General features: G+C 43.5%; 1 protein-coding gene across 1 annotated transcript in view; it reads right to left on the bottom strand.

Moving 5' to 3' along the window:
• Window positions 1-21,920, bottom strand: part of CHD7 (chromodomain helicase DNA binding protein 7) — a 2,781,650-nt gene that overhangs the window by 1,369,560 nt on the left and 1,390,170 nt on the right. Inside the window, exon 9 of the mRNA XM_044065875.1 lies at window positions 363-418. Within this exon, the coding sequence (XP_043921810.1) occupies window positions 363-418 (56 nt within the window). The remainder of the gene's footprint in view (window positions 1-362; window positions 419-21,920) is intronic.

The raw sequence follows: 21,920 nt of genomic DNA, 5'->3' as shown, positions 1-21,920 counted from the left end.
GCAATACTGCAGCATCCTTAAGCAAATACCACGTTAACTACATGCTGTTCCAGACTAATCTGCTGAACTTTCCCTGCAAGAGTTCCTTGGCATAACACGACCCAAGTCACAAGTATAAAGTACCATTTAAAGAATTACAGCAAGTGCATCACAAACAAATATGAAAATGTCAAAAATGCACTTTTTCTTGCTCATTTTTTTAAACCAGCAAATGATGCTGGAGTCTAAATGATTTTAACAAGCATCAGAAGATTTTGACAATAGCATCTCCATAACGCAGGAGATGCCACTAGAATCAATGATAAAAATTGAAAAAATAGTAAACTTCACAGGTAGAAAGAATTTAGACTGTGCATACTTACAAATTTTTGTATTTCACATAAAATTCTTCTACTTCCAGTTCTTCTCCCGACTCAGTCTGAAACAGAAGGATACAGGGACATGACTACCATTTAGCATACCCATGGCAGTTATAGGGGATGCAGGTTTAATTTTCTCTATATTTTAGACATGGCCAAAGTAAGTTTTAGTAACATTGAGTACAAGTCCCTCATTTTAACAGCAGACTCCCTATTCTGACAGATCTGCTTGTTAAACCAGATTCATTAATCATTTTAACTCCTCCTTAACCACATGTAGCTCCATTCACACTAACTTGACCCCACAACTGGCTTTCTGCCAAACATGCAGCTTTAAGTAGAAGCCAAGTGTACCATTTTCTCGGGCGGCAGCCAATTTACAACTGCACGCCTGACGGTCATATGTATTATTCTTGGCTGGCTCTCAGCAATGTTTCATTGAGTTCTTTAGCTGATTTTCAGAAATTCCAATGAGGGTATTTCCCTTGTGCAGGGGGAATCTATGTAGCCTAAATGCATGTATCTATACTTCTCTGGAAAAAAACAACTGTCAAAGAAACCCGAGAATTAGGCAGAGTGCATCTCAAACTATTGAAGGGAATTAACAGCAAAGCTGAGCAATTCTGACACACAAATATGCAAACCTAATAGGCATAACTAGTGGCACTAAGTGTACATAAATAATCCATTTAAATCACTTCTACATACCTGCAAACCAAACAATTCATTCTGCAAACTAAAAGTCAATATATGGGTAAAACAGTGGGACATCTGACGTGTTTCAGAAGACAAGCATTACTAGCATAAAAAAGCAGGGACAATAGTAGGAATATCTTATGGCACTAAAAATAACTTTTAATGTATGCAACAAGATTAGTGACAACCAGTATGACTGTCGTTGATAAAGCACCTTAATATTAATTAATGCCCAAAAAAATGGAACGCAAACAATATAGAAGCAATATCAAAGCAGTTAGACAATCTGATGAGCTGCGAATGCTCCAACTACAAGTAGTTCAACTAAACTGCAATGTAGTTCAACTGTATAAAGAAAGCACAGTTGTGTACACTTACCATAAATGTAGATGTTAAGAGTGTATTCACTGTTGCAGTCATTACATTTGGGTAATCTGCTGGCAGGTTGCCCTCAGTCGGCCTGAATAAAGTCTTGGGTCCCGCGTCGGTTGCCGTCTCCTCTTCCATGACGTCAGGTCGTCAGGGGTATAAAACATGCAGCCGACGCCATTTTATTCAGTTTTTCTTGCCCCAGATGACAGGTGCCCCCCAAATGGGGAGCAAAAATATATATATATAGATATGTATATATATATATATATATATATATATATATATATATATATATATTGTATATAAATAAACAGAAATATATATAAATGCACTTTTAGCAATATAAACTTTACCTTCATCTAAAAGCAAATACACCACAAAGGCTTTAGTGTATAGTGAAAGAAAGAAAAGGTATAGAAAGGGGGATGGCGGGTGGGTAGCCCGGACTGCAACAGTGAATACACTCGAACATCTACATTTATGGTAAGTGTACACAACTGTACTACATTCTTCGTGTTTCACTGTTGCAGTCATTACATTTGGGTAGAATCCCAAAGCTATGGATGGGAGGATGGAACTAAACAGCATTAGGAGCGGCTATAAGACCCTGAAGAACTGCAGTGGCAAAGCCTGCCCAGGATTTTGAGAAGAGAGGCAAATGATAATGCTTTGTGAAGGTATGAACAGAGTTGCAAGGAGCAGCTTCTACAATGTCTTTGGTTGAAACCCCTCTGAGAAAAGCTGCTGAAGTAGAGGCAGCCCTGGTGGAATGTGATCTGATCCCCTTGGGCACAGGTTTACCATGGTGCAAGTAGTAGAAACGAATGCAGTGGCTTACCCACTTAGAAATGGTCTGCTATGATATAGCCTTCCCCTCTAAACCTGCAGCAAACGCTACCAGTAGTTGCTCAGACTTTAAGAGATTTGGTCCTGTAAGTAGAATCTTGGTTGTCTGTGTATGTTCAATGAATGCAGAATACACTCCCCCTTGTTCTGTCGATTTGGGTAAAATGTTGGCAGGTGAATGGTCTGGTTAAGAGCCACACTGGATACCACCTTGGGCATAAAAGAAGGATTGGTCCTGAGGGACACCCTGTCCGGGTAAAATGTAATAAAAGGCTCCACTGCCATGAGAGCCTGTAGTTCTGAAACCCTTCTTGCTGAAGTGATTGCCAAGAGAAAAGCTGTTTTCCAAGATAGACATTTTATATCTGCAGTAGCTGCTGGTTCAAAAGGAGGCAGGGTGAGTTTTTCCAGCACAAAATTGAGGTCCCATGCAGGAGTTGGCGCTCTCCTGGGAGGCCTGAAATTTTTGGCCCCTCTAAGATACTGTTTAAGCAGAGGATGAGAAAAGAGGGGAGGCTCTGTGTTGTAATGAGCAGACAATAAACAGGACATGCTGGAGGGATAGATTCCTATCCCAGAGACTTCCCATACTCTGGAACAGGCCACCCATCTATGTCAAGCAAAGTTCTTCATTAGCACCCTTCAAGAAAAATCTTGATGAATGAATGGGAAATAGGAAATACACCCCGGGGATCACTTCTGTGTCTCTGCTCGACAGTGGCACAGGAAAATAACTTTCTTGGGTGGCGTAAGCCAGGGAACCTTGTTGGCTAGGCTTACGTAGGCCCTTGGGCCGATAGCCTAGTACCTACCTATGAACCTATGGAGATGGCAGAGGCATGGATTTTTATTGAAGAAAAAGATGGGCCCTTGTCAAGCATCTCAGTCAAATATTGTAAAATCTGAAGAATATTGGGCTTTGCTGCGTCTGTTCCTTGTGCTTGGTTCCAAGCACATAATTTATCAGCATAAGCTTTTCTATTACTAGGGGTTCTGGCTTCCAAATTGACATCCATCACAGATTTACTGAGAGGTGCTGTTGATCAGCCATGCTGCAAGATTCAGAGTTTGGAGCAGAGTGTGCAGAATTTGATTGTTCTGCTGAGACAGTAGATGAGATATTTGAGGCAAGTACCATAGGAGGAAGTTGAGACATATTCCTTAGAAGTGGGTACCAGTGCTGACGAGGCCAGTCCGGAGCAACTAGAATCATTTTTGTTTTTTCCTGATTTTAGTAAGACCTTCGAGAGTAGAGGCAGAGGGGGAAGGCATAGACAGATAGGTTTTTCCAGCTGAAGTATAGGGCATCCACTTTCCATGCTTTTTTGTGATGAGCTTGTGCAGAATTTGTCCAACTGATAATTTTGGGGAGAGGCAAACAGATCTATGTCTGGGCTCCCCCATTTCTGTGTTAACATGCTGAAGATTTGTGGATCCAGTTTCCATTTGTGCGGGTCCATAAGATTTCTGCTTAGGTCTGCCAGAGTATTTTGTTTTTCTGGCAGGAATAGAGCTAGAAGATGTATTTGGTAAGTCAATTATGTGTTCCACAAGGCCATGGCTAGTCTGCAAAGGCAGTAGGAATGTGTACCCCCCTGCTTGTTTATGTACCACAAAACTGTGCTTTTGTCCGTCTATCAGTAGTTGTCCTGGATGAAGTAAGTCCTTGAAGGCTGTCAGAGCATTCTGAACAGCTAGCATCTCTTTCTGGTTGATATGCAGATGCATTTGGTTTGGGCTCCATTCGCCCTGAATTCATCTCTCTGCCAGGTGGGCCCCCCAAGCCTAGTCTGATGAGTCTGTAGTTCGGGTTTGGGTGGCAGGGGGTAGAGTGAATGACAGTCCCTTGTTTTGGTGACGTCTCTGCCCACCAAAGAAACTCCTGTTGTAGCCAGGGAATGAGAGGAATCATTGTTTCCAGTCTGTGACCATTCTGACTCCATAAACTTTTTAGGTACCACTGAAGTTTCCGAATATGCAGTCTCACATATGGAATTAGTAGAATGCAGGATGCCATGAACCCCAAAGCCTGCAGAATTTGTCTTGCAGACAGCTGTTTTTTTGTTGCCATTTGTTTGAAATATGTCGTCAGTTGCCTTTGTTTGTCTGGTGTAAGGTAAGCCATCTGGGCAGTTGTATTCAAGCTTGCACCCAGGAATGTAATTATTTGAGAGGGTACCAGTTGTGATTTATTTTCATTTATGGTGTACCCTAGGCATGCTAGAAGCCTTTTTACAAATGCCAGATGTTGAAGCAGAGTGTCCTTGTCCTCTGCTTGAATGAGACAGTCGTCCAGATAAGGATAAATTGGAATGCTTCTTTGTCTGCAGAATGCAATTACTGGTGGCAGGCACTTTGTAAAGACCCTGGGCACAGTAGATAAGCGAAAGGGCAGTACAGAGAATTGGTAATGCAAAAAACCTGCTTTGAAGCGGAGGTATCTTCTGCATGATTCCCTTATTGGGATATGCAGGTATGCCTCTTTTAAGTCTAAAGTTACTAACCAAGCATTCCTGCCTAGCATAGGCAATAGCTGTTGTAAAGTCAGCATTCTGAATTTTGGAATGTCCAGGAACGTGTTCAGAATCGATAAGTCCAGTATTGGACGCCATGAATTGTCTTTTCTGGGTACCAGGAAAAGTCCTGAATAAAAACCTTGTCCTTTTTCCTTTTCTGGTACCTGGTGAATAGCCCCCATACCCATGAGGGACATGACTTGTTTCTGGGCCTCTGCCCACTGGTTTTGTGGCAGATCTGGCCATCCGTTTGGAATTGGCAAAATATGGAGAGGAAATCTGTACCCCTGGGATACTATGTTTAATACCCACTTGTCCAGGGTAACTGACTGCCAATTTTGAGCATGAAGTGCTAGTTTTCCCCCCAAGGGGGCTGCCAAATGGTAAGGGTGCTTGGTGATGGTAGAGGAAAGTCATTGAGAATGCTTACTGTAGGGTTTTGCTTTATTTACTCGAGTTTTGGAGGTGGAGGCACCCCATTGCTTTGACCTGTAAGAACCCTGTGATTGCTATCTGGAGCCTTTTGAGCGCTTGGGTTTGCCTTGAGTGGCTCTGTTGGGCACAGAAAAGGACCAATTTTTAGTAGGCCAGTGTCTACTGAACCTGGGTGGCTGCACTTGCAAGAAATCTTTTACAGTTTGCATAGATTTAGCTTTGTCTTCCATTTTCTTTAAAACCTCTTCTGCCTTATTACCAAAGGGAGTATCATGCTGCAAAGGGGCATCCAACAATTTAGCTTGAACATGATCAGGCAGATTTTGCTCCTTGAGCCAGGCATGCCTTCTAATCACAGATCCAGTAACGGCGGACTTACAAGAGGCCTCCAAGGAATCAAAATCACATTGCAAAATATGCTTTCCAACCTGTTCTGCTGAATGCAATAACTCCTGTAACTCTGTTTTCCACACAATCAGAAATCAACATCATTTTCTGTTTCAGTAAGCCCATAACATGCTGTTGATATTTAAGCATATGCAACTGGCAGTTTATGGCCCCGATTGCCAAGGTTGCAGACGTATAAACCTTCTTTCCCCATCTATCCAGCTCCCTGGAATCTCTGTCAGAGGGGGTAGTATTTTTGGCTGTAGAGGATCAGCAGCAGGATTTTTGAATAGAAATTTGTGGGAGTCAGGAACCCTGTAATATCTGTCTGGCTTACTAGGAGCTGGAGGCAGGGAATCAGGAGCCATGCTTGATTCCGAAAACACATTAACAATGTCTAATACAGGAGGTATTGCCAAAGGCCTATGTTGAGGAAGAAGAAGGAAATCCCTAAGCCTTTTTTTTGATTCAGAGAATTCCTGACTCTCCCAGTGAAAATGTTCCTGTAAAGTATGCAAAGTCTCTCCAAAACAGTAATCCTCAGGAAGAGATGCAGATGGGATGGATTCTTCTGCATCACAATCCTCATAGGGTGGAATAGAAATTCCTGATCAGAAGAGGAATCAGAAGAAATGGAAACCTGATCTGAAGATTCATAATCAGTGCCTTGCCTAGGCCTCTGTGCAAGGGGGGGGGGGTTGGGAACCCCTGATCAAAGTAATTAAATCCTCAGCCATTTTGATCTTCTGTTTTTTTATGCATAGGAGCCTGAGCATGCAGCTCATGCGTCATTTTTTTTTTTTTTAGACACAGATGTTTTTGACCTTGTTTTTGAGGCTGGCGTCGGTTTAATATAAAAATGTTGAGGCCTGAAAACACCCTCAGAAGCCGGTGCCTGCTCAGTGGCTCCAGACCCATCAGAGGGAGACACATCCGCGGGTTCAATACTCTGAGAATCTCACGGCATACCGGACTCCGAATGGGTCTCAGTAGAGGCCTGCAACTCAAAAGTAGCGGGTATCAGGGGCTGCAAAAGTGCCTCACTGAGTACCGGCGAACCGGTGACTGACTTAGGAGAAGCTTCCTCATTGGTTTTGGACCTAGACGGTCTGTCTCTTTTTCTTTGCGAACTCCGGTAGTCGGATTGCTAACAGATGACATTTCAGGATAATTAAATCTTGAACCAAAATATTTAGAAGCAAAAATATACCGACCCTTAATAGTGTGTTGGTTAAAGCTAGCACAAAACCGACAGCAAGGCACGTTGTAATCTGGGCCTAGGCAAGGAATACAGTACAAATGAAAATCCTTATGAGGTATTTGTTTCCCACAAGTAATGCAATTATTAACTTTTACTGACATCGGTAAGGAGCAAGAAAAAGTTTCCCCAACGGGGAATTTAGCTTTAGTTTGAAGACTTCGGTTCTGAAACTCTAATGCGAAGATTTCAGGAGTCGGCCAACCAAAACTTGCGAACTGCTTCTGCTTCGGGCACCACGCGGCAAGAAAGACTGAATAAAATGGCGTCAGCTGCATGCTTTATACCCCTGACGACCTGACATCATGGAAGAGGAGACAGCAACCGACGCAGGACCAAGACTTTGTTATTCAGGCCGACTGAGGGCAACCTGCCAGCAGATTACCCAAATGTAACGACTGCAACTGTGAAACATGAAGAACATCCAGGTAATGAGCTTTAAAAGGATTGTGCCTCTTGCTATGGCACCAAATAGAAAATCTTTTCCACTTAACCAACTACGATTGTCTATTACAAGGTTTCTCAGTCTCCTTTAATACCGGGTGTAAATTCTCATTAAAAAAGGGAGATGAAAAGGTAATAAGATTCTAACATCCAGGCAGAGAGTTGAAGAAACGAATGTTGAGGTGGACCAACAATCTCCTGTGTTAAGTCCAGCCTGTGAAGAAGCTTATGGTAACTGTCCCAGGCCATTTTAAAAAGGAACCACTGTTGCTTTGTCCAAAAGGATGTCTCCAAAACGTTCCTTGAAGTCTCCTTCTGGATCTTAAGAATTCTGCTTAAGAACGGAAAGGTATACAAAAGCATCCTGGCCATAAGAATGTAAAGGCGGTCTTTCCTGGCTTTTCTGCAGAGTCCTGGAGCAGAATTTAACTGCCTGTTGCGATCTACTTTGGGAGTTTCCCCACAGCTGGATTTATTCCTGAAAGACCCCTGGGTCAACTTCCATTTGTGGGTGTCTGTTCTAGTCCTGCTCAACTTTCCGGCTACAACATTCTGCTGTGATATAAGCACATAGCCTAGAGGGAAGATTATGGAGAGTTGTGAGTTCCCAGGTTAGCTAGTCTGAAAATGAGACAGGATCTGCCTTCCCAGCCCTTCTCATTTAAGTGCCATATCACTGTGACTACTACTGGAAGGCGTGGAATCCAAAGATGGTTTTAGTGATTTGAGAGCATTTTAGTACCATCATTTCTTAAGTGCATTAAATTTTTCCAGTTTATTCCAAAGAACTTGGACTTTCACTCCCTTGGATACACATCCCCAAACAGTCTGAGGCATTTGCAGTTAAAGACAGAGGAGGAGTTAGAAGCAAAAAAAAAAAAAAAAAACCTGGGTTTAGAACCCACCAGACAACCTCTCTTTACAAACCCCAGCACTGGAAACGAGTGAGAAACACTTTTAACAAAAAAGCCCATAAAGAACTTGCAAGTGAAAACCTGTGTATTGTTCTAAAAGAAAATGGTTGCGTGACACAAAATAGCCCAACAGCTGACTACAAAAACCAGCTGTCTCCTGGACTTAAATCAGTGCAGAGTACTGGGTGGCAAGAGATGATGATGAAGAAATTAGAAGTTATGTACCTACCATAACGTTCCATGTTAGTTGTCTTCTCTCGCCTTCTTTCTTGCTGGATGGGTTCGGAGCCGATCCTCGGCTCCGACTCGGCACTTGCTTTAGCTTGAGAACTCCTTTTACCAGCTCGAGGCAACCCTATATCCCATGATGCAAGGCGGAACTACCTCAGATCTCGTTTGGTAGCTAACCTACCCTGCTAAGGAATAACCTAACATAATAAGGAAACCCAAGTTCATAATAAGAGTCCTCAAATGAAGACTCAGGAGGAAACAACCTGATAGGAACTCTTCAAGATCTGTCCAGGGCAGGGGGAAGGAGGGAGGGACGCAAGAAAGAAGGCGAGAGAAGACAACTAACATGGAACGTTATGGTAGGTACATAACTTCTAAATGTTAAGTTGTCAATCTCGCCTTCATTCTTGCTGGATGGGACCGTCCTAGCACCTGTATCCCGGGTGGCTCAATGGAACAGACTCTTGAGAACTGTGGAACCAAAACTGGCCCTGTCTCTGGAGGCCAAGTCTAACTTGTAATGAGAGACAAAGGTATGAGGAGTGGCCCAAGTAGCTGCTGCACAAATGGTATCAATGGGTAGTCTATCCTGAAAGGCTGCAGAAGTGGATAGACTCCTGGTTGAGTGTGCTTTCGGTTTAGAAGGTAGTTGCTTGCCTCTGAGAGAGTACACATAGGAAATGGTGGAAGACAACCATCTGGATAAGGTCACTTTAGAAACTGGAAGACCTATCCTGTTTTCTGCATAGGAGACAAATAATTGGTCCGATTTCCTGAACTGTTTCGTTCTATGTAAATAGTACCTGAGCTGACGATGGACATCCAAAAAATGAAGCTTTTGTTCAGCTCTGTCAGAATAGTTTGGGAAAAAGACTGGTAGATCTATGGATTGATTAATATTGGTTTGAGACACAACTTTGGGGAGAAAGGACGGGTTCGTTCTTAAGGATACCCTGTCCTTATGAAAAACCAAGTAAGGGGGACGGATGCAGAGAGCTTGAATCTCGGAAACCCTTCTTGCTGAAGTGACAGCCAGTAAGAATATAGTTTTCCAGGTCAATAATTTCAAAGAACATGAAGCAGACGGTTCGAAGGGAGGTAACATCAAGGATGCCAACATTAAATTTAGATCCCATTGCGGAGGAGGATGCTTTATCGGAGGCTTTAGGAGAAAAACTCCTCTCAGAAAGGCCTTGCATAATCTATGAGACATAATGTTATTATCATGCAAGCCAACATGATACTTGGAAAGAGCAGCCAGTTGAACTTTAACTGTAGATGAAGAAGATCCTGACTGAAAAACTTCAGCCAGGAAATCTAAAACAGAATGCACAGGAGCAGTAAAGGGATCAATATTCCTGGAATTTGCCCAAATAGAAAAACGTCGCCACTTGCTAGCATAAACAGTTCTGGTGGACGACCTTAAAGAAGACACTAAGATGTCTCTGACTGAATCAGATATCATCGGAAGCCTGGCTAGGGAAGGAAGTGGAGCAACCAAGCAGTGAGGTTGAGAGAATGAATGGCCCGGTGCTGCTGACCCGACTGGTGGATCAAGAGATCCGGAACTGGGTCCAGATGCCAGGGCTGCACCAGGAGGTGACGATGCAGAGACGGAAACTAAATTTGTTGAGGCCAGTAAGGGGCAATGAGAATCAACTTGGCCCTCAAAATGGTGGCTTTCTGAATGACTTGTGGAATCAAGGGAAAGGGAGGAAAAGCGTACAGAAGTCCCCGGGGCCAATCCTGGGTTAGAGAGTCTCTCAGGGGTTGGCCTGGTAGGGGAAAGAGGGTGAAAAAAATCGGGGCACTTGTTGTTTTGAGGTGTAGCAAAAAGATCGCAACAAGGTGTGCCCCACTTCAGAAAAATCTGATCCACTACAGATTGATTGAGAGACCACTCGTGAGGCATCAGAATGGATCTGCTCAGCCTGTCCGCCAAGTGGTTGGACCTGCCGGGGATGTGCGTTGCTATCAGAAACCGATGAGAGGAGATTGCCCATTGCCAAAGTCTGAGAGCTTCTCGACACAACGGATAGGACCTGGTCCCGCCCTGCTTGTTGATGTACCAGACCACGGACATGTTGTCCGTTTGTACTGCAATAGTCCCCGTGGGAAGAAAGTCGTTGAGGGCTTGCAACGTTAAAAGCACCGCTCTCATCTCCAGGACATTGATGTGTAGATGGTATTCTATGGGTTGCCACGTCCCGTGGACCATCCTGCCCTGATAATGCCCCCCCCCACCCGATCAGAGAGGCATCAGTAGTAACTGTGGCAACTGGAGGAGGGAGAACAAAGGGTCGGCCCTGATAAAGAAGAGGGGAAGATATCCACCAGTTCAGATGAGTTCTGCACGATTGTGTGACTAAGATTTCGTACCTCATCGGAAGACTGTGGTACGACCACTGAGTGAATAACATCCACTGCAGAAGACGCATGTGGAAGCGAGCCAGTGGTAGAAGAACAATGGCCGCAGCCATAAGACCTAGAACCTTTAGTATCAATCTGGCTTTGACCTTGCTGCTCTGCAATAGAATCGAGCAATTTTTGGATGTCCAGAATTCTTTGATCTGTTAGTCTGGCTAACATTTTGACGGTGTTTAATTCTGCGCCTATAAAGGTGATAGATTGGCAAGGCCGCAGAGAAGATTTTTTGAAATTTACTGAAATTCCCAAACTCCTGCAAAGCTGCAGAGTGTAGTCTCTGGTCTGAAGAAGCTGACACCTGGTGGTGGCGGAGAGGAGCCAGTCGTCCAAATAAGGAAACACCTGGAATCCTTGACGTCTCAGATGAGCTGTGACCACTGCCATGCATTTGGTAAACACTCTGGGGGCTGAAGTGAGGCCAAAGGGCAGGGGCTCTGAATTGGTAATGACTGGTCCCTAGCCGAAAGCGGAGAAACCTTCTGGAGCGCCTGTGAATCTTTATGTGATAGTACGCGTCCTGAAGGTCTATAGAGCACATCCAGTTGTCCTTGCCCAGAAAGGGCAGAATGGACTGAAGCATGACCATCCGAATCTTGCCTTCTTGACAAATCTGTTTGGACTGCTCAGGTCTAATATTGGTCTCCAATCTCCCGTCCTTTTGGGGACCAAAAAGAATCTCGAGTAGATGCCGGATCCTACTTGGTCTGCCGGAACAGTCTGGACGGCTCTTTTTCCTAGGAGCTTTGAAACCTCCTGTTCTGCCAAATCCCTTTGACCGGGTGAGATGTCTGGAAGGGATTTTTGAGGTACGGGATACCTTCAAGGGATTTTGTAACCCTCGGATATGATCGACTGTACCCACATATCTTGTGAGAGGGAATGCCAGGCTACTGGGTACAGCAAAATCCTTCCCCCGACTGCCTCCAAGGGTGGACAGTCGGGCAACACCTCAGGGGTGCTGAAAGGGCTTCTCAGGAAGAGACTCCCTGTTGCCCTGGTTCTGAGGACCCCCTGCCTCTAGGGGCGTCATTATTGTTACCCCTCTGCCTCTGGGGTAAACTGACCACGGTGTCCGTGTAGCTCCTTGGGCTTTGCGGAACCACATCTTCCCTCCCTTCTGACCCTTGGGATATGGTCTAGAAGGGGTGGAAAAATGGACTCCAATGGCAGAAAGAGTTTTACCGTCCTGCTCACACCTGGTCAAGGTATCCTTCACCTGAGAGCCGAACCATCAAAGGGGGTATTGGTGAAGGATGCCTTAAAGGGGTCCGCAAAATTACAAAGCCGCATCCAGGCTTGACACCTAAGAGCCCCTCCTGTGCCTGCGGCCCTGCTCGCTCCATCGGCTGCATAGGATATGAGCCGCATGGAGGAGTTGGATAAGGAATTCAGGATTGCTAGCTGTGAGGCAATCTTTTCTTGAGCCCCAGCAGCAGAAGGATCCTGGACCACTTCACCTAGTTCCTTAAGAATATCTCTTTGAAGCCTGGTGAAGTGACAAAGGTAGTTCAGCGAACGCATAGCAAAGGTCGCTGAAGAAAACATCCGCTTTCCATACCTGTCCATGGTCCTAGAATCCTTGTTAGGAGGATGGACAGGTACTGAAGGATCCGCAAGTTCCTTCTTAGTGGCCACCGCCACCACCATAGCATCCACAGAGACGCCCTTGGAAAGAAACTGTTTGTCCGTAGGGGCCGTAATAAACTTGGATGGTCTCCTGGGGACAGGTTCCACAGAATCTGGAGCTGCCCACGCCTTCCGAGCCACTACCTGCATAAGTGGGTCGAAAGGCGGAGACACCCAGGAGGTGGAGGGTCGGGATCCAAAAGCCTCCAGGTATACCGACCCATCCTCGGAGGGATCAATGGATGGCCAATTCCCCCTCTGTTTGAGGAGCTCAAGGATGTCTGAAAAGGAGACATCCTCAGAGGGGGATCGTGGGGAACCCTCCGACTCATCTAAGTCGGTATCAGATGTAGTAGACTCAGGGGAGTCTGTGTGTTTCCTCTTACACGTCCTCTTCCGAGGGGGTTCACCTGCAGGATCAGGAGAAACTTCGGAAGAGGATGAAATTCCCAATGGGGAAACCTGGGGCGATGGATCCCTGGGCCTGAGAGCAAGAGGCTGGCAAAAGGTGTCTACAGGCACTGAAGAGGGAGGAGCTAGAGGGATGGACCGTTGACCTGGCTCAGGAGCCAGGACACTCCTCATCACCTCAAAGGCTCCCCTCCCTGGGAGACCGGAATATCCCCGTTCCGAGGACACAGGAATTCTCGGCTCCACTGAGAGGGAAGGCTCCGAGGCCGATGTCGGTGCCGAGCTTACAAAGCGAAGCCCGAGAGGAGAGCGGGTCGGACAAGGGTCCGATGCCACTAGCCCCTCGGAGCTGACCAGGAAACCAGGCGACGGATCCCTCCAAGGAAGGTCTCAAGGAGGAGATCGGAGCCGAAGGCAGCGGAGCCGAAGGATGTATCGGCTCGGCGCCGAAACAGTCGCTGTCCTGAGAAGCTCCGGCTCCGAACTCCGGTGTGGAGTCGGAGGAGGAAGTTCAAGGGGTGAAGCAATAGCCGAAGTCTGCTGAGATGGGCTATGGAGCATTTGGGCCAGTGCCTGCGACTTTAACAGCCTGCTTACCACCCTCTCTAAATCGTGGTCAGACAGCCTGGAAGATCTCGAAGATCGGCTCCGATGACTCCGCTCCGACAAAAGAGGAGACCCCAGAGCCGAGTGGATACTCTCCAACGAAGGGGACCGAGATCTCTTTCGGGACGAAGTCATCGGAGCCGAAGTCCCCTGAATTCCAGATGGAGCCGAAGGTTTCTCGGCTCCGATGCTGGATAAGGTGTCGGCTCCAGCCGGAGCCGACAAGGCCACAGTAGATCGGGTGTCGGAACCAATCGGTGCCGAACCCACTACCTTAGAAGCAGAAAGATCGGCTCCAGCCGGAGCCGGAGCCACCGGAGGAGGCTTAGATACTGTAGCCTGAACCTTCGGAGGCTTAGAAGGTTTACTGGACCCTGTTTTAGAGGGAGAACCTTCTGGCTTAAGTAAGCCACGGAGGATCAATTTATTCCTCCTTTCCTGCAGGACACTCTGGCTAAAAGAGTGACACAAAGCACAGGAGTCCTGCAGGTGAAAAGGCCCCAGGCAGTAAACACAAGAAGTGTGACCGTCTATCAGAGACATTTTCTGACAGCACGAGTCACACTTCTTGAAGCCTGAGACCTTGCCTTCCTTAGACATAGTCCAAGAGGAAGAAAGTCACACACACCCCAACAATCACACAATTAATCCCCTAACACACAGACACACAGGTAGGGATTAAGTAATGGGGTCTAGGCCTAACTTAAAACTCTTTTACAATTATAAAAAGAATTTAAAACTTTTTAACTATAAGGGAAATAGGGTGGGCTGTAGAACACTACACACTATAAAAAAGGGGAATAAGGGAGAAATAATCCCTGACTAAGCTTTTTTTTGACAAAATCAACTTACCTCAGCTGGCAAAGGAGACCTCTTTCACTAAGCGGCAAACGAGATCTGAGGTAGTTCCGCCTTGCATCATGGGATATAGGGTTGCCTCGAGCTGGTAAAAGGAGTTCTCAAGCTAAAGCAAGTGCCGAGTCGGAGCAGAGGATCAGCTCCGAACCCATCCAGCAAGAATGAAGGCGAGATTGACAACTTAACATCCAGCAATAATGTGAGAACATGAAATAAATTGAATTCTGAAGTGCAATTTCCGTAACTATGAACATTTTTTCTTATTTGTATAAAAATGCTGGATATAACCTGTCCTTAACACATCAATTCAGATTCACCAATGACAGCGCGCCATTAAAGTGAAAACTCTTGGATGAAAACTGGTAAATTCATATCGACTTCAAGGAAGGAAACCATAAAACTAAATTATGTATTAAAATATCACTTCCACTAATTTTATATTAGGATAATAAATATTTACATGTTATAAGTAACGCATTATTCAAACCATGAAGTGTTTCACATGAAAAAATAAACCATGCTTTTCACAAAAGAAAACTTCAGACTGCACAAAAGTACTTCTTCTTAGTTGTAAAGTACCCAGGCTTTACTGTATAACAAGGGTAAAAAGGCTGGAAATACATTTAAAGTTAGTATAATGTTTTAATATTGGGCTACTGGAGTGGGGTGTTTGTAAAAGTGTACTGATCACATTTTATGTAGCATAAAGATAATTTACTCTTAACAGGGCCACGTCTAGACTAATGTCCTTAATTTACGCAATAAATAATTTTTGACAAAAAAGACAAATGATGAAAGACGTGGAAAATTCTAGCTTTCTTGCATTTGCAAAATTGTTAGCTGTGTTTTTCCATTAGCAAATGCTTTGTGGGAGACTTGTCTACAGATGCAAGCAACTGACCATCAGAAATCTAAACACTACTCTGAATGAAATTTAAGACTTTCATGCATCTGCAAAGTTACATTTTTTGTCATTACCACTGCTTTTACTTGGTCTGTCTTCAGGTGCAGGTAATTGATCATGAGAGCACTGAACACAATGGGCTGAGAGAAATCTATGAAGTAAAATGTAATTAACATTTACAGCTATGTTGGTTAACAGTTCAGTGAAAAATAAATGAAGTTTGAAACTGTGAGAAAGTACAGTTTTGTAAAATCTTCCCATAACAGTATGTGTTCTTTTCACTGTTTCTGTATTCATCACCTCTGGGATCTCCTATCAAGGATGCCCTAATGTCCGGACAGTATACCATTAGCCTTTATTACCTAGGGAATGTCTTACATCAAATGTATGATGCATGCATGCTCCCAACTCAGACCTGAGGTGCCCCAGCAGAGCTAAGACCCCTATTGGAAAGGAGGACATGTCCGCTCAGAAAAAAGGAATGAAGAGAGAAAAACAGTAACCCCTCAGCCAGTAGTAAAAATACCACCCATTATAAAGGAAGAGCAAAGGGAGGGAGGGAATACTGCAGCAGTGAAAAGGAGGACATCTACTGTTATGGTAACCGTTAGAAAAATGTGTATTTGAATATATGAGAAATGCTAGTTTAAAAGCAAAGTAGTATATAATGCATTTTATTCTATTAATCATATAGTAGAGAGGATTAATTCATGTTTAAATGTAAAGTAGTTTTGAAACTGCAGTGTGGCTTGAAGCAAGCTGACCTTCGACCCTGGCAGATGCTAGCTTAGCAAGTTTTAATGTTTATGCTTTTCATAAGTGATTATCTGCTGGGTCAGGAAATTAAATGTGTGAAATAATGAAATCTTCTGCTCTTTCCTGCTGGGATGATTTGGCCTTGTATATGTATTACTGAGATAGCATGCAGCTGTGTGAGAAAGTGTAACAGAGAACAAAGATGTGTATTAAAAGACTGAATCTGCTATTGTACTCGAACTGATATGAAACCTTGAAGAAGTAACTTTACAGAAAGACATTATGTCTGACCAGGTGGCTAGCAAGGCCGTATTGTTACCAGAGGAAACCTTTTTTAAAATATACAGCATCAGCAGTTTTAATGAATAGAGGACTGTAAGCTGAAGTGATGTAGATGCCCTGTGACATACCACGTCAGTAAGGTGGGCACAGCTTGAATGTTAAACCTATATAAAATTGTGTGCTTCCTGTTTCATGTTAGACAAAATTCTAAACTTGTACTTTTTTTGCCTCCTGGTGTACACTAGTAAACTTTTGAATCTGAACCTCCTGTGTATTGAATTCTTGATTTTATTTAACAGTTTGGCCCTTCGGACCGGAATTCCCTCGGACAGCTGCAGATCAGAGTCTACCGGTGGTCGAATACTGCGCAGGAGAAGTTACCGAAACGGTTCTTCTTGGGTGAAAAGACCTCTGACTGAATTGTCGTTTAAAGAGGCTGGCCACTTTCTGATCTGTGGCCGAAGAGCGGATATTGGACGATTCAATACCGGAGGCTCAGGTAGGAAGAATTTGCCTTTTTTCTGTTTTAGATCAGGGACTAGGTTACAGTATATTGTTGTCAAGATTTGTTTTGCAGATCAGGGACAAAAGGAAGTACTGTATATTTGGTCATAGATCAGGGTAACAGAATAAGGTAGGCAGTTATTCGAGATAAACTGTGAACAGGAACTGAGAATTTGATATCACGTGATAAAAAAGGGTTACGTAACATTTTCTTTACTATGGGAAATTAGTGCACTAAAACATCGCGAGTTCCGCCCCTAACCGAAGATGCAAAATACATGCAATTACAACGTTCTGATAACGTTAGGTATTATACAAAATGGGTTAACAAATATGAATTTGATGGTAAACTAGATAAAACTTCATTAGTTAAACTCCTTAAGCAGCTTAAATCTGATGCAGGAGGTCAGACAAAAAAGCAACGCCAATTAGGCATTCCTCAGGCACACAGGTGGATTGAGGAAGCAAATCGTAGAGAACAGAAGCTGAAAAATTCAAAAACATTATTTTTAGACAAAGAAGATAATAACTTGGTAATAGCAACAGCTCCTCCTCCCTTGCCCCCTCCCTTACCCTTTTCAGGATATGAAGCGAGTGGACAGGCTGGTCCGCCTCCGCGTTATCCTGAAGTTTCAGCAAGACCACAACCATTTGTTAGAGATCCTATTGAAACTAGGTCCCGAACATGTAAAACACATAGGGACACAGAATCATATCAAATAGAGAGAAACCTACAGGATGAGAGTGAGGAAGAAATATGCCCACTTATAGAAGTTCCAAATCCTCAGGCAGGACAGGAAGGGCAAAACCCAACACTCTTAGTATATAGACCATGGACACCGGAAGATATCTGGAAAACTACTGAGGGAATCCCCCACCCGAAAGTTAATTTTACGAAATTTTTAGAAGATTTACAAGGCATGAGGTTGAGTTACCACTTGAATGGGGAAGAAGTAGAAAAAGTAGTAAGACAAATTATAGGTCCAGATTGGCACATGATTTGTGGCACCTGGAATCCTCGTAATGCATAGCTTAAACCACTCCTACATAGTGACACAGAGTTAGACAACAGAGTGAAAGGTCTAACGGACCGAATCTCTGAGAAATGGAAACCTAGAGCAGACTGGACTTGCATTAATCAATGCATACAACAGGAAAATGAGACAATAGATGGGTACTATGCTAGATTATTGGAATGTTTTAATAATCATAGCGGTATGTCGGTTCCTGAGAACCAAACGAATGATTCCCCATATGAACAACAATTGAAAAATGCATTTTTGAAAGGTTGCATTGCACCTATTAGTAGCTTCATTACGAAGCATATGATAGACCATCGAACAGGGAGGCTACAAGCCTTACTTGAATACGCTAGACATGCCGAAAGACATTTTAATAGTAAAAAGAAAAAGAAGGCGCAAGTCTTCACTGCTGAAGACGGAGCTGAAGTAACTGTGTTACAGTCAGGTAAAAAGGGCAAGAAGAATGCCCAGGGAAACAAACAGTCTGACAAACGATCAGAAGATTTTGAAGAGAGAAAAAAGACAGGTGAATGCTTCAAGTGCGGAAAAAAGGGACATCTAGCAAGGGATTGTAAGCAAAACAAAAAGGTAATTTCAGAAGATAAGGGAGATGAGGACTGACTATATGATAGTGAAGATGCATCATGTGAAAGTCAGAAATCATCAGGAAAAGTTAACAGAAAACAAATGTAAATGTGATAGAAGGAGTAGAGGAAGTGCAAGTAGATATGGAGGATGAAGAAAGTGAAATTTTGGACTTGGCATTATTGAGCTTAGAGCTCTACTTAGCAGATACGAAACTGGAAGTTACACTTCTGGTGGAGGGAAGTCAAATTCCTGTGTGACTCAGGAGCGTCACGGACTTTGATACACCCCTCCAAGTTACCAGAACATTCCGAATCACCTGATTATATACTAGTAAAAGCAGCAAATGGACAGCTATACAGGGAACCACTTTCCCATGACATAGCAATAACTGACCCTGTTTCAGGTATGACCCAGAGAAGTAAAATTGTTGTTTCTGCAAAGTGTCCAGTAAACTTATTGGGCAGGGACCTTATGCAGATATTTGGCATAGCAGTAGTTCCAACTGTACAAGGTATGGAGGCAGAGAGACAAATGGATACCTTTGTAGTGCGATCGGAGGGTGAAACGTTTTACTGGTACAGCCAGGACCTAGTCACGACTGGTCCAGGGGCAGTAACAGAGGAACTGATGAACGTAGCCATCAGTAAAGCCCCCTCCCTTGACACTGATCAACAGCATTTGTTACACTGTACTCTATACTACTGTACTACACCAGGACTGATAGAGAGTATGAGCAAGAATTATTCAGAAATCGAGCAACTAGATTGGTTTTGCGTACTTTGTACTGGGATACTGAGGGGAACAGTGTAGTTAGCTGTTCATTACCTCAAGAATTCCTTGCATTATATAGATCAAATCGATTACCACATGTCAGCTTGACAAACAACAAAAGTGTAAAATGGGCAGACTTAGGAGAAAAAGTAACAAGATGTGAGAAACAGACTGATTTAGAACTATCAGAACAAGGGATACAAAAACAAAAACTGAACTGGTTGACACAGACACATCCAGCTGTACACTTGCAATCTAGCGAGGACAGCTGATTAGCATTTTTATTAGAAGAAGAAAAGGCCTTAGGTGAAATTCCAACAACTCTTTGGTCAACAGGCAAGTCAGATGTAGGACTTATTCGAACAGCAGGACCAGTTACAATTACCCCAAAGTCAGCTTTTAGACCACAGAAAAGACAATACCCTTTGAGAAAGGATGCAGAAATAGGAATTAAGCCTATAATAGCAGCATTACTCAAAGAAGGAGTACTGGTAGAATCTCCTGATTCACCATGTAATACACCCCTATTTCCTGTTAAAAAAGCAAACTGGGAATGGCGGTTGGTAGAAGATTTACAAGCTGTAAATAATGCAGTAATACCTAGAGCACCTACGGTGCCAGACCCACATACTTTGTTAAATTATTTAAAACCGCAACAGAAGTATTTCTCTGTGGTAGATATCAGCAATGCATTCTTCTCAATACCTATACATCCTGATAGTCAATATTGGTTTGCATTTACATTTCAGGGTAAAAGGTATACATATACTCGACTACCACAGGGATATTGTGAGAGCCCAACAATATTTGCACAAGAAATGGCTAGCAACCTGGCAGGGTTTAACCCACCGGGAGGTAGTCAAATTCTACTTTATGTAGATGACATCTTGCTAGCAGCCCCCACCCAGCAACAATGCAGGGAGGATACTGTAGCGTTATTAAAATTTTTAGCAACACAAGGACACAAAGTAAACAAAAGTAAGTTACAACTTTGGAGAAAACAAGTTAGATACTTGGGATATGTAATATCCAATGAAGGTAGAATAGTAGACGATGAAAGAAAAACAGCGATCTTGCAAGCACCCACACCAACAACCAAGAAGGAAATTATGTCTTTCTTGGGTACAACTAATTTCTGTCGGAGCTGGATACCAAATTATGCTTTGGAATCTGCTCCACTGACTGACTTGATATATAAGACACCAATGGCAGCACAAGATATCTTACAATGGACACCCGAAGCAGAAACAGCTTTCTGCAGGTTGAAGCAGTTGATAGCTTCTTCATTAGTTTTAGGACTTCCGAATTATCACTAACGGTTCTTTCAGACCGTAGAATGCAAGCAAGGATATATGACGTCAGTATTGATGCAACAACATGGGGATAAGCAACGCCCCATAGCCTATTATTCATCACAGTTAGATCCAGTGGCGCGATCTTTGCCTCACTGTGTACAAGCAGTAGTTGCAGCTGCAATGCAGTACAGGCTTCGGCCTCAGTGGTGTTATTCCACCCCCTCACATTGAAAGTGCCTCATGCAGTTACAATAATTTTACTGCAAGAAAAAGTGGCATACCTTTCTCCAGCTAGACATCTTTCATGTATGACTATACTGCTGAGCCAACCTCATATGACAATTGAACGATGTACGACATTAAATCCATCAACATTACTTCCAACTCCTGTGGATGGCACACCACACAGCTGCCTGCAGGAAATTGAACAGTTAGCTTTACCTAGACAAGATCTCACAGATATGCCCTTGGATAATGCCGAGGTGACATATTACGTGGACGGCTCATGCAGAAGGGGTCCTACAGGGAAAAATCTGGTAGGGTATGCAGTAGTTACAGACACTGAAATTTTAGAAGCCCAATCCTTACCACACAACTTATCTGCACAAGCAGCAGAATTGATAGCTTTGACGAGGGCATGTACTTTAGCAAAATACAAGTGTGTAAACATATATACTGATAGTCAGTATGCTTTTTCTACAGTACATGTATTTGCGCAACAATGGAAAAATAGAGGAATGATAACATCTAGTGGAAAACCTATCATGCGCAATTTATTTTGGAGTTATTAGAATCCATCCAGTCACCTACCAAAGTAGCTATTTGTAAATGTGTAGCTCATACGAAACAGGATAAGATTTCGAAAGGCAATGCACGAGCTGATGCAGCTGCAAAGCAAGCAGCCTCAGAAACTTTACTTTTGAATGAGGAATTACAACCCTCTGAGATTTTAGATTTAGACATGTTAAAAACAATGCAGACGCTTGCTGCAAAAGCAGAAAAACAAAAATGGGTAAAACGAGGTGCAATTCTTGAGAATGGACTGTACATTTCCAGAGAGAGAAAACCGATATTGCCATCTAATTTATTTAGATATGCAGCTTTGTTGAGCCATGGGCAGTGCCATGTCTCAAAAGGGGGATGGTACAGTTAGTAAACCGAATATTCCAAACATATGGATTCACAAATTACACACAAACATTTTGTGCAGCTTGTCATACTTGTAACAAGCACCATGCACAAGGGGCATTTAAAACCAAGCAAGGAAGTTTTGCTATACCACCATACCTGTTCCGTACTATTTGTATGGATTTCATAGAATTGAATAAGTGTGAAGGGAAAAAGTTTTGTTTAGTTATTGTAGACATGTTTTCCAAATGGGTAGAAGCTTTTCCAACCAAAAACCCGGATGC

The sequence above is a fragment of the Protopterus annectens genome, chromosome 3.part0 (genome assembly GCF_019279795.1).
Source record: "Protopterus annectens isolate FY-2018-M chromosome 3.part0, PAN1.0, whole genome shotgun sequence".
In the NCBI taxonomy this organism is placed as follows: Eukaryota; Metazoa; Chordata; order Ceratodontiformes; family Protopteridae; genus Protopterus; species Protopterus annectens.
The sequence above is the reverse complement of the archived record's forward strand: the minus strand, read 5'-3'. Positions and strand labels throughout refer to the sequence as shown.